This window comes from Syngnathoides biaculeatus, chromosome 18 (assembly GCF_019802595.1).
Source record: "Syngnathoides biaculeatus isolate LvHL_M chromosome 18, ASM1980259v1, whole genome shotgun sequence".
Classification (NCBI taxonomy): Eukaryota; Metazoa; Chordata; class Actinopteri; order Syngnathiformes; family Syngnathidae; genus Syngnathoides; species Syngnathoides biaculeatus.
The window spans coordinates 6877026-6889323 of NC_084657.1; the positions used below are offsets into that span (position 1 = coordinate 6877026).

The 12298-nt window shown below is 41.8% G+C and overlaps 1 protein-coding gene across 1 annotated transcript in view; it reads right to left on the reverse strand.

Moving 5' to 3' along the window:
• The window catches only part of hyou1 (hypoxia up-regulated 1), a 61358-nt gene that overhangs the window by 14024 nt on the left and 35036 nt on the right, over positions 1 to 12298 (reverse strand). The window contains exons 14-17 of the mRNA XM_061802600.1: positions 12121 to 12259; positions 11790 to 11847; positions 9290 to 9354; positions 261 to 416 (exon numbers count right to left, since the gene is read on the reverse strand). Coding sequence (XP_061658584.1) covers positions 261 to 416; positions 9290 to 9354; positions 11790 to 11847; positions 12121 to 12259 — 418 coding nt within the window. The remainder of the gene's footprint in view (positions 1 to 260; positions 417 to 9289; positions 9355 to 11789; positions 11848 to 12120; positions 12260 to 12298) is intronic.

Below are 12298 nucleotides of genomic sequence, written 5' to 3' on the forward strand. Positions count from 1 at the left end.
TTTTTAAAATAAACCAATTTTCTCGCCTCCTACTAGAAATGAAATGCTTTGTATAAATATGCCTTAGCCTCAAGAAGAATTGTCCAATGTGAACAAGGCTCTAAAGAGCTTGTTGTATACCTATAATTAAGAATTCTTAACTTAGATGAAGTTGGAAAGGGTCACAAAAGTACGTGTGATAGCGTTGATATTCATCAGGCCATGATAAAATACTCTATAAATGGAAGGAGCAATGTTGACCAAATGATGTTCATATTTACCTTCACATCCGACAAGGGGCTTGCGTCTTCTATCTCCTCCTGGTTTTTCTCTTCCATGGTACTTTTCTCAGAGCCCTCTGTGGTACGCTCCCCGTTCTGGGTATCATCCTTTTTACTCTCCTCCTTCTCCTCTTTTACAGCTTCATCTCCCTCATCCTGAATACAGAGGTCAGTATTTTTTGTGAACTGTATTATCTCACCTGTGAGTATTCTCATTTATCCAGTTCATTTCATAGAGGATCGCCTCAGTTTTTGTGTGGAAACTAGGGTTGTGATGGGGGAAGAAGGAAAAGGGAAAAAAAAAAAATCTAAAGAGGCTAAATCGACCACAAAAATTGATGCAAAAAATCTGTCTCAGGGCCATACACACTATGAATAAAAGCATATTTGAACCACCAGGACCGAGATTATGTCATCTAGAACATTTTGCTGGTCTCCGCCTTTACCGGATATACAGGGACTATTGTTGCAGACAGATGCACTGTTGGACAAGTGAAAAACATTGCCAAAAGGTACAGAAGAGCATCTGTAAATGATTAGATACAATAAGGAAAAGATGGGCCGTGGAAACTATGGCCCGCGTGAGAGATCAGGACCGTTGGTCTTTTTAATCCAGCCTTCTAAAGATTGGTACAGAATTAAGGTTTTATGTGAATGATTACATTCATTTCCTTTTGACTTGTAATCACTGTCATTTCAACACCAGGTGGGGCAGTGACTTGATTTTGCAAAGACCGGACCAGAAGAATGAGAGAGAGCCCTTTCCAATTATCGCTCTTCTACTGGTCAGATCAGAACCCATTTGAAGCACTGTCCAAGAAAAGGCAACAGTGAGTGGCGAGTGTTAAAGAATGGACACCTAAATACATTGGTACCTCTATAGTTTCCATTAAGGCTGATCGAATTCAAAATCATGATCAATATTATAGATGCCACAATTAAATGAGCCTGATCATTGGTGATTCTTTTCTTTTAAATTGCGGGAACTGCTGCAATTAATGATTATAGGTATACTGTTTACATGATTATAAGGATTTGAATGCAAAAATAAAACAAATCAGGGGGAAAAATATGTATAGTAAAAAAAATGAAAAATTCAAAAGTTTGCAGCATGGTGGCACAGCTGTAAAGCAGCCTCATAGCTCTGAGGACATTCCGGCCCTGCCTGTGTGGGTTTTATACGGGCACTCTGGTTTCCTCCCACATCCCAAAAATATGCAACATTAATTGGATCCTCTGAATTGCGCGTCAGTGTGACTGTGAGTGCGACTGTTGTCTGTCTCCATGTGCCCTGCAATTAGCTGGCAACCAGTTTAGGGTTTACCCTACCTCCTACCCATTGACAGCTGGGATAGGCAACGCAAAGATTCAGGTTACAAAAAGCAATTTTTTTTTTGTCTGTAGTTACGAAAGAAATTCATGATACAAAAGGAAAAAATGGCGCTGGATTCAACCAAATGTAAACATCCTGTACTGTATCTTGGTGTGAAAGCGGCGCCATAGAGCTGCTCTCACATTGGCCACGGCTGGGGCAGTTTCCTGGCATCACATTGGCTAGAAGGGATGTCAATCTTTAGCCATGACGCACATCACTGAATCCATTGTCATACACTCACACACACTCGACAATTTTGCGAATTTATTCATCTTTTTTCAACATGTGTCCCAAGAAATTGATGGCCAGTGCCAGTGAGAAGACAGTTGTTTTGTCCATAAAAATAAAGTGGGAACTTTTCACAAAATATGGAAAAAAACATGCACGCATGGGGCTTCATGCTGCTGCTTGACTTGACAGGTTTGAAGTGGAGGTTGAACCTGAAGTTGAGGAAATTGTTTCGCTGGGAAAGGCTAAGGAGAACGTCACAAGTTGGTTCACCACGAGGATCTTTCGACTGAGAAAGCAAAAGGCTGGAAGCAATACAACACAATGCAGGAGCAGTTTATGGCTTAGTGGAGGAGCCAGGCACTATTAAGTCAGCCACAATAAAAGACGTGTTGAGAAAATTTCCGACATTTTCGAATGTATTCAGAAGAATCATCCGGAAAATGTGTTAAGTCGTCGGGCGATCACTCACTTTGATGACGTTTGCCTTGCACATTTCCGCAAGATAATTAAAAGCCGTCAAAGTCAAACATCCTTGGATTGGTACTTCAGGAAACATTGAAAGATAGTTTGTTTTGAATTTATAATTTGTGGAATTTATTAATTGCGTCGTGTGCGTCCTTCCGCTTCTGAAGATGCCACGATGCATTTTTGGTCACCATGTACTCAACACCAAAAGGTAAAATGAGCATAATTTTTTATTATTCTTTACATTTTGTACCCCTCCTCGAGCCGTCACCTTATCATGGTGGAGGGTTTTGTGTGTCCCAATGATCCTAGGAGCTAAGTTGTCTGGGGCTTCATGCCCCTGGTCGGGTCACCGATGGCAAACAGGTCCTAGGTGAGGGTCTAGATAAAATACGACTCCAAATCCCCTATGATGAGTACAAAAATTGGCTCTTGGTTTCCCTTGCGGACATGGGTCACTCTCGAAGGAGAGCGCCTGGTGGGCGGGCTTGGACCCATGGGGCTCGGTCGGGCACAGCCTGAAAGGGTAACATAGGTTCCATTCCCATGGGCTCACCACCTGTGAGAGGGGCCAAAGGCAGGGACCTTGGCGATCCAATCCCCGGCTCCAGAAACTAGCTCTAGGGACATGGAATGTCACCTCTTTGGCAGGGAAGGAGCCCAACAGGTCCTGTTGTTTGTACTTATTCACCAAACACCAGTGCAGAGTACCCACCCTTTTTGGAGTCCTTCAAGGAAGTGCTGGAGAGTGCCCCCTCTGGTGACTCCATCATTCTGCTGGGGGACTTCAATTCCCACGTGGGCAATGACAGTGATACCTGGAGGGGCGTGATTGGGAAGAACGCCGCCCCGATCAGAACTAGAGTGGTGTTCCGTTAATGGACTTCTGTCCTCATCACGGATAGTCCATAACAAACAATGTTCAGGCATAAGGGTGTCCACATGTCCACCTGGCACCAGGACACCCTAAGTCGCAGTTCAATTATCGACTTTGTGGTCGTGTCATCGGTCTTATGACTGCATGTCTTGGACACTCGGGTGAAGAGAGGGGCGGAGCTGTCAACTGATCACCACCTGGTGGTGAGTTGGCTCCATTGGTGGGGGAAAATGCCAGTCCGACGTGGCAGACACAAATGTATTGTGAGGGTCTGCTGGGAACGGCTGGCAGATTCCCGTCAGAAGGAATTTCAACTCCTATCTCCGAAAGAACTTTACTCATGTCCTGGAGGAGGCGGGGTACATTGAGTCAGAGTGGACTATGTTTGCGCCTCCATTTGTGAGGCAGCCGACTGGAGCTGTGGCCGTAAGCTGGTCGGTGCCTGTCGTGGCGGCAACCCATGAACACGTTGGTGGACACCAACAGTGAGGGATGCTGTCAAGCTGAAGAAGGAGTCCTATCAGGCATTTCTGGCTCTGGGACTCCTGAGGCACATGATAAGTACAAGCTGGCCAAGCGGAATGCAGCTTTGGTGGTCACTAAGGCAAAAACCTAGGCGTGGGAGGAGTTCGGTGCGGCCATGGAGAACGACTTCAGGACTTCGAGGAAATTCTGGTCCACCACCGCCGTCTCAGGAGGGGGAAGCAGATGAGAATCAGCACCTCAAAATCCAAGACTATGGTCCTCAGTCGGAAAAGGGTGGTGTGCCCTCTCCAGTTTGGGGATGAGATCCTTCCCCAAGTGGAGGAGTTCAAGTATCTTGGGGTCTTGTTCACGAGTGAGGAAAGAATGGAGGAGGAGATCAACAGACGGATCAGTGCAGTGATGCAGACTTTGAATCGGTCCGTTGTGGTGAACAGGGAGGCGAAGCTCTCAATTTACCAGTCAATGTACGTTCCTTCCCTCACCTATGGGCATGAACTGTGGGTCGTGAACGAAAGAACAAGAGAACAAGCGGCCGAAATGAGTTTCCTCCACAGGGTGAGAAGCTCGGTCATCCGGGAGGGGCTCAGTGTTGAGCCGCTACTCCTCTGCATTGAGAGGAGCCAGATGAGGTCGCTGGGCCGTCTGAGTCCGATGCCTCCTGGACGCCTCCCTGGTGAGGTGTTCCGGGCATGTCCCACTGGAAAGAGACCCTGACGACGACCCGAGACACGCTTGAGAGTGTCTCTCGGCAAAAGTGGCTGCAGAAAGGGAAGTCTTGAGTATCCCTGATGAAGCTACTTCCCCCGCGACCCTACCTGGAAGAGCGGTAGGTGGGTAGGTAGGTAGGTGGGTAGGTGGGTTGGATGGATGGCTGGACACTTCAGTCTGCTTCTGGTCCACGACCTGGTGGCAGCGAAAACAAGGAGGGTCCGGCAAACTCGATCTTACAATAAATAAATCCTGCCGATTTTGTACTGAATCTTTTTACTTGACGTGGGACGCTCCTGGTGACGATTTCAGTGGACTAAGAATAATTCTGTGAAATCTTAGTACGCAAATTGGAGACTTATTACGTTTGCGTTTGAAGCAGTGCAGCCTAGCTTAGCCTAGCCCCGCTTGCTAACAACTGGACCCATTAGAAATCAAATACTTACCGAGGGGGGTGGAAAAAAAAAAAAAAAAAAAAAAAAAAAAAAATCACTGGTGCCTACGGGACCTGCAAAACCTTTGTGTCGTGTACAATGAGGTCCATGAGTACAGGAAGAGTAGTGAGGAAGGTGGACAAGATGAAAGGCCGAATTAGGCTTGCCCCTCGGCCCGGACTTCTCTTGCTTGGTTGGCTTACAATGTGACTGAATTGTGATCAATTCGTTAACGTTGAAGATACATCGAACATAATCCTGTTCAACCAACGCAACTTGTACAACGAGGATCGTGAGAACGACTCAAGCTACAACTATTGAGAGGCATTGGTTTGAACCTCTTTGATCCCCATATCCTTTAAATCTACATCATCTTAACATTTATTTTATTTTTTTATACTTGAACCATCTTATCCACATACCCTTAGAACTTTAACATAGACTAGGTAGTATGTGAATTTTGTAACTCGTGCTGACTGTTTGACTGCTTCTATTTGTACTTTAACATAGATTAAGTTGTATGTGAATTGTGTACCTTATGTGTTGACTTTGTTGATTCGATTGCTTTTTTGACTATCTGCAGCCCTTTGGGGAACAATATTGCGCAACCTGCCGGCTAGTCCCAAGCCCCGATAAATGCAGACTGTTGCGTCAGCAAGGGCATCCGGCGTAGAACTGTGCCAAACATATATGAGCGTTCAAACAAATTCCATAACGGATAGGTCATTGCACGGGCTAACTACACGAGCCCCCGGAACTGTTGATCTGCAAGGCATAGGTAGAAATTCAGATAATGTAGGTCGAAGGCAAAAAAAGAGGAGGAAAGTGACTGCAGAAGAAGAGAAATGCACTGACCATACAGCTGTGCGTTGGAACTTTGAATGTTGGGACGATGACAGGAAAAGCTCGGGAGTTAGTTGACATGATGATTAGAAGAAAAGTTGATAGTGTGCATCCAAGACAGCAAGTGGAAAGGGGAGTAAAGCTAGAAATTTAGGAGCAGGGTTTAAATTATTTTACCATGGAGTGGACGGGAAGAGAAATGGACTAGGAGTTATTCTAAAGGAAGAGCTGGCGAAAGGCTCCGTCACACCATCACGTTCTGGTCAATGTCCTCTGAACATTTCAAACGTTCTATTTTTTGAGCGTTCTCAAACACAGATGACACATGTGGCGTGTGATTAATGTGTGTCTAACACACGAAAAGCGTGTAACAGCGACCAAATAAGATACCCCTAAAAATCATTAGCGTGTGCAAACGCATCATTGGGGCACGACGAGCGATTTGTCAACATAAGACGTGTGTGTTGAGCGTGTGACCAATGGGTGAATAACGACAGAAGAGTTTTGCTGGCGTGTTAATTTTTACAGTGGAACCGGCACTAAAACGTTGGAAAGTTCATAGTCACTTCAGTTGTTGTCGTGAGTTAGAACAGTGAGCATCATGCTGCCGAGAAGAAAAAAAGTTAGGGCGCAGACTTCAGCAACTAGCGTTGCTAGTAAGAAAGCTAAGCCTCTTTCATCACGAGCAATGTGTTTGGGGGAAAAACAGCAGCAGGAGGAAGAGCACGTCCGTGAAGTCACTCACCATGTGACACCCCCTGGGGACCCTAAACACCTTGCAAACCCCAGTGAGGATGGTCTGACAAAGAGACAAAAGAAGCAGAGAAAGGATTGCAGGATCCTGGACCGAGCTGTTGAGGATAGTCTGGTGGAGTTTTTCTGCGAAAACGAACTGCTGCTTTCTGGATCTTCTATAGTAGGTGCTCTCTACTGCATCTTAATATTAAATGGACCTTGGTTTTCCAAAGCATCGGTTTATATACCCATATGCATGGAAGTTCGGGAAAAGCTCGAATGACGCTCAATGGACACCAAACGACATTTCACTTTGGTTACACGCTGTGTGCGCTAGGGGATTGTTCAGTGGGCGTTGACATGTTGCCAGTGAGTCGTTCACTGCAAAGCAAACAATTAAGTATCAACCAAGTAAAGCTAGAGTTACGACTGACTAACGATAGGCAAACCCGTGCAATGCTCGGCGAACCTTAGTAAAATGTTCCATGGATGTTCTTGAACGTAGCAACGTTTAAAATTAAATATTGCTGAACGCTGGTCTCGGTGAGAACTTTTGTGCAAGTTCAAAACTTTTTTTTTCCCGGACCGGTGTTCTCCGCCGATTCCCAGCGATCATTGACGTTCACTGGCGTGGAAACAACGCTACTCTGGAGCTATCCCGGCGACCATGGGCGACTACCAATGTTTCCTCAAACGCGATAGGACGCTGGCCAGATCGTCATGGTGTGACGGGGCCATAAGAATTTATGTATCCAATCCAATATCCAATAAATGTCATTTCACTTCATGATTGTGTCCCACTTGTTGATTCTTGACAAAAAAAAAAAAAATATATATATATATATATATATATATATATATATTTTTTTTTTTTTTTTTTTTTTTTTTTTGAAGCCTGAAATGTGGCAAAAGGTTGAAAAGTTCAAGGGGGCCGAATACTTACTTTCACAAGGCACAAGGTTTGTACATATTGGTTGGTTTGTATATAAGGTTTTATGATATCCAATAAATGTCATTCCACTTCATGATTGTGTCCCACTTGTTGATTCTTGACAAAAAAAAAATATATCTATATATATATATCTTTATGTTTGAAGCCTGAAATACTAAAAAGAATACTTTCACAAGGCACTGTTTGTATATAAGATTTTATGATTAAATATTTAACTATATCTTTGTCTCAAATATGCAAAGTACAAATGTGTGTTTCTTTCGGCTTGTCCCTTTCGGGGTCGCCACAGCGTGTCATGTCAGATGAACCCACATCTATGTTTGGCACAATTTTTACGCCGGATGCCCTTCCTGACGCAACCCTTCTCAGGGAGTGGAGGCCCCAGTGGGATACGAACCCACAACCCCTGGTTTACCAGACCAGTGCTCAAATCACTGAGCTACGGGGCCTCTCAATAATGCAAAGTACAAATACTGTTTACATATTTTAAACATTCTGGTACCCACATAAACATACATCCCCCGCTACTTTGTGGCTTTTCACTTTTTGTGGGTGGTTCTGGTCCCAATTAACCGGAAATCGAGCGATTACTGTCCAATGCCTTGTCTGTTGTTGTAGAGTCCAATTAGCTTCCATTAAAAAAAATATAACCAAATTCAAAGCACAACATAACTATTTAGTTTGTGCCATTTGCAATGTGATAAATTCTCTAATTTTAAGATGCGATGACTGTCGGGAGTACGTGCAAATAGAAGAAAAATCGGTGAAACGATGAGATTTTCTCTTTTGATCTGGTCTGCAAAATGTGTTGAAGCCAATGTAGAAAGTGGATTTACAGAAGATAATGTGTGGATGGAATAACGCTAGACTACCTCACGTCACATTACACAAATTATTTGAAAGCAATTAAAATTGTACACAGATGTAAATTGGAAATCGGAATCAAGACTTTGTGGGGGAGAGTCCCAAAGAAAGAAAAAAGGAAAAAGGTGACATTGGTAACCAAATCGAACTCAGAGCATATTAAAATTCTCCTTGACAATGTTCTGCAAGCCATCAAAAGGAATGCCTCTCTGCTGCCACAAAAAGTCACAATCACAAGGCAAAATACCTGGGTGTACCACAAAGCAGACGGGCCAAAAGTAATGCCTTTGAATTTTCTAATTCAATCAGTCAATGTGAAGGATCAATTAAATCAATAAGTAATGTTAAAGTTCCACCTTAGCACACCAACATAGCTGAACGCACAGAATACACACAAAAAGCTAGTTCTATATTTCAAATATAGGGAACAAAATGTTCAACAATGTTTTAGAACCATGATTCAGCTGTCAGCATGGACTGCAAAAGAATATTGTGCAAGCAATAATTCAGATTTCACACAAAAAAAAAAAAAGACATACGAATGTGATCTTAAAATTAAATGAATTTGGAAACGAGCTTTCAAATTTAGAGTAAGCTTGCTTTGCAATTTTTTTTTTGGTGTAGTTCAAAGAACAAAAGTTTTACAAACTTACAATGAAAAAAAAAAAATCAATAGAAGTGTTGTGATGGGAATGTAAATGCTATGTGATCCTTTTAATAAGACATGTAACTCCAATGGATGACATGTATGCTGTTGCTTATAGTGGTCAAAGGGGCCACTCAAATTAAAGGAAACACTGCCTGTGACGCAACTGGGATTAAATTGGTACAGAAAATGGACCTATGAATTAAAAATACCCAAATACTCACTGTGAACACCATCTCATATTTAGGGATGTCAATGTGGTGAGATTTGCCAAACTCATTCAACTCTTTCAAATACAATTTAGCCCATTGTATTCATTGTGCAGGTTTTCACATTAATAAAACTTTTTTAAAAAAAGGCATTTTACAGGTGTCAGTATTAGATCCACTGTACTACATTTGCCAATAATTTACCTGGACTGGTTTGGTCACATTTGCGGATCCTCCTCCAAACAATGTGGAAATCGTGTTACCCAGTTCTGAAAGACAGTAAAATGTGGATTCCATTTTGTTTTGCTGCAATATAGCAAAAAACAATAGAGGCGACTCTTGCGTAAAGATTTGTGCTATTTTCAAAAGTCTGTCGCCGCTCTTTAAGCACTGCTTTTTCAAAGTTGCATTGTTTTTGTTGCCACTTCATACAAATTCAACATACCACTATGTTGGTGTTCATTAGAGATTGAGCATCTGGTTTGTATCTAAAATGTTCCCAGAAAATCATGGTAACGTTAAGTTTTGAAAATAATTCCGTTTATGCCTGGCCGTTACGAAATTGAGCCTCGAGTATGCTAGTGCACGCATTTGAAAGGCATGCACTCCCCCAAACACTCATATGCACACGGCAAATCAAAAAGGAGGGTGGCCTCCCTCTTGTAGGCCCTATCTGATCGGTTAGGAGACCAGCTGGGTTTCATGTGTCTGTTTTCGAGTCACTTTTTCTTTACCATGTACTATTGACGTTGAAGTACCATATTTTCCGCACTATTATGGGCACCTAAAAGCCTTTAATTTTCTCAAAAGCCGTCGGTGGACTTTATATATATATATATATATATATATATATATATATATATATATATATATATATATATATATATATATATATATATAATATTGAGCATTTGCAGCTCAATCAAATGGGATACATAACAGCCCCAACCTCTACTGTAGCGTCTATTCCATGCCTCTTATAATGTAGTGCGCTAGATAATGTGGTGCGCCTTATATATGAAAAAAAAAAAGTTTTAAAATGGGCCTTTCATTGAAGGTGCGCCTTATAGTGCGGAAAATACGGTACTTTTTCTCACATGAAAAGTGGCTGGCTTCAAACCAAACAAAAGGTGCTCCATGGTGATTTAATATCTCGATGTAAATACTACAATTCTGACCTTTTGTCTCATTCCTTTTTTATTCATAAACCCGAATGTCTTCGGTATACAACAAAAACAAAGGCCTTGGCCTTCCCATACTTTTGACAGAGAGTATAGAGCTCGTGCACGTGAAGTCACCATTTTCACGGCGTCTTATTGCCAGTCAAACAGAGCTGCTCAACGTTTACGGAGACATTGAACCGGAGGAGAGTATTTACAATACCAAAGACCTGTTGTGCTGTTGGTTGTCACAACAGACGAGTCAGATACTCAAAGAGCTCATTTTATAAACATACCATCTGAAAAGATCAATGGATTTCGGCAATTAAACGTGATGGCTAGAGCCCAACCAAACACACTTGCCTGTGTAACTATTGCTTCATTTCAAGTAGGGATTATTCTTAATCTCAAATTACCAATTAGTATCTAAAATCCAAAATTGACTCTATTGAGAACAATGCGTATTAAAAAAAAAAAAAAAAACGTCTCTCGCAGAGAAGTTTAGTGTGTGTGTGTTCGTGTGGCCGGAATACACTTCCTGTACAGAGGAGCTAAAGAAAGACTGTGTAAAACTAGGGGTCATTTATTTAAATATTGGCATTTGTATTGAAAAAAAATCTGAGTGGGTCCATCACTATGTGGCATTTATTCTTGGAGAACAGATCCAGCAACGAAGTATTTGTATGCGTCCAGACTTTTATACGCTTTCAAACTTTTCCTTGAAAATCTTGATTTACTCACCAGACACGTGTATATCCAGTTATCGGCGAAAACATCGACTTCAGCATTAAATATGGGTCCACTATCCCAAGTGTCTAATTTTTCCACATACCTTCATTTATTATCACTTTCCAAATATTTAACACTATCGGACAAAACTCTGGGCATCATGCAATAAGACATATTTTGGTTTCGTCTCAACGGAACAATGCTTTGTGTGACCGGCAATATGGCCAGCTCTATATCACGGCCCTATTCTTTTAAAAAAAAAAAAAAAAAAAAAAAAAGTTTGTAGATTGTTCTTTTTGGGGAGACTGGAACGGGGAATGGAGTTAGCATTGAACAATGCTTTGTGTGACCGGCAATATGGCCAGTCACGTAATTTTGGTGACGTAGGTGGATGAGCTCTATATCAGCCCTATTCGGCCCTATTCTTAAAAAAAAAAAAAAAAAAAAAAAAAGTTTGTAGATTGTTCTTTTTGGGGAGACTGGAACGGATTGAACACATTTCCATGCAATTCAATGGGTGATTTGAGACTAGAGTTTCATTGTTATGAGAGTGGTCAAGGAACAAATTGAACTCTTATCTTAAGGGACCGTTGTATTTGATTTTAGAAAGAGGACTTCTACCTCGTCTTGATGGACCTGCATATTTACACTAGTGAACCAATCAGGCAACAGCAGGGAAAACACCTTAGATAATGCTGAAAACAGTATTTTCTAAATTATCTTCATAAGATGCAGGGGTCTTTCCCTACCCCTGACTAAGTGATTAGAAGACTTTGCGTCCAAGACTTTTGTAGTGTATTAATCTAAGAGCATACTGGTTAATGTAGATTCTTCTTCCTTCTCCTCGACAGCAGTTTCAAAAACAGACTCTACCTGTGGAATAAAAAAAAAAAAAAAAAAAACCATTAACATTAAAAAAGGATGATGAAATTTGGAATTAAAAAAAAAAGCATTAACTTCATTAAAGGACGATGAAATTATCGGTTTTGCAGTTTGAGGATTTTACAATGCTACTGTCAAAACCTGTTGTACCAGGTACCCTATGGACAATTCTGCCTTTTGTGTAGCATATACAATGTGAATGCTTCCCCAGGAAAAGCATGGTTCCCCCGGACTAAGTATGTGTTAGGCAAAATGATCACTAACCCTATCCAGTAGGAGAATTCCACTTTCATCCATATTGAAGTGAGCCTTGATGCCCTTAGACTCTGCCTGACTGTGCTTTTGAAAGCTGGTACCCACTCCAGACAAATTGACAGTTGTCAGATTGAGAGAACCAAACATGCTACAATTTAGAAGAAAATAAGAGAAGAATGTGGTTAGC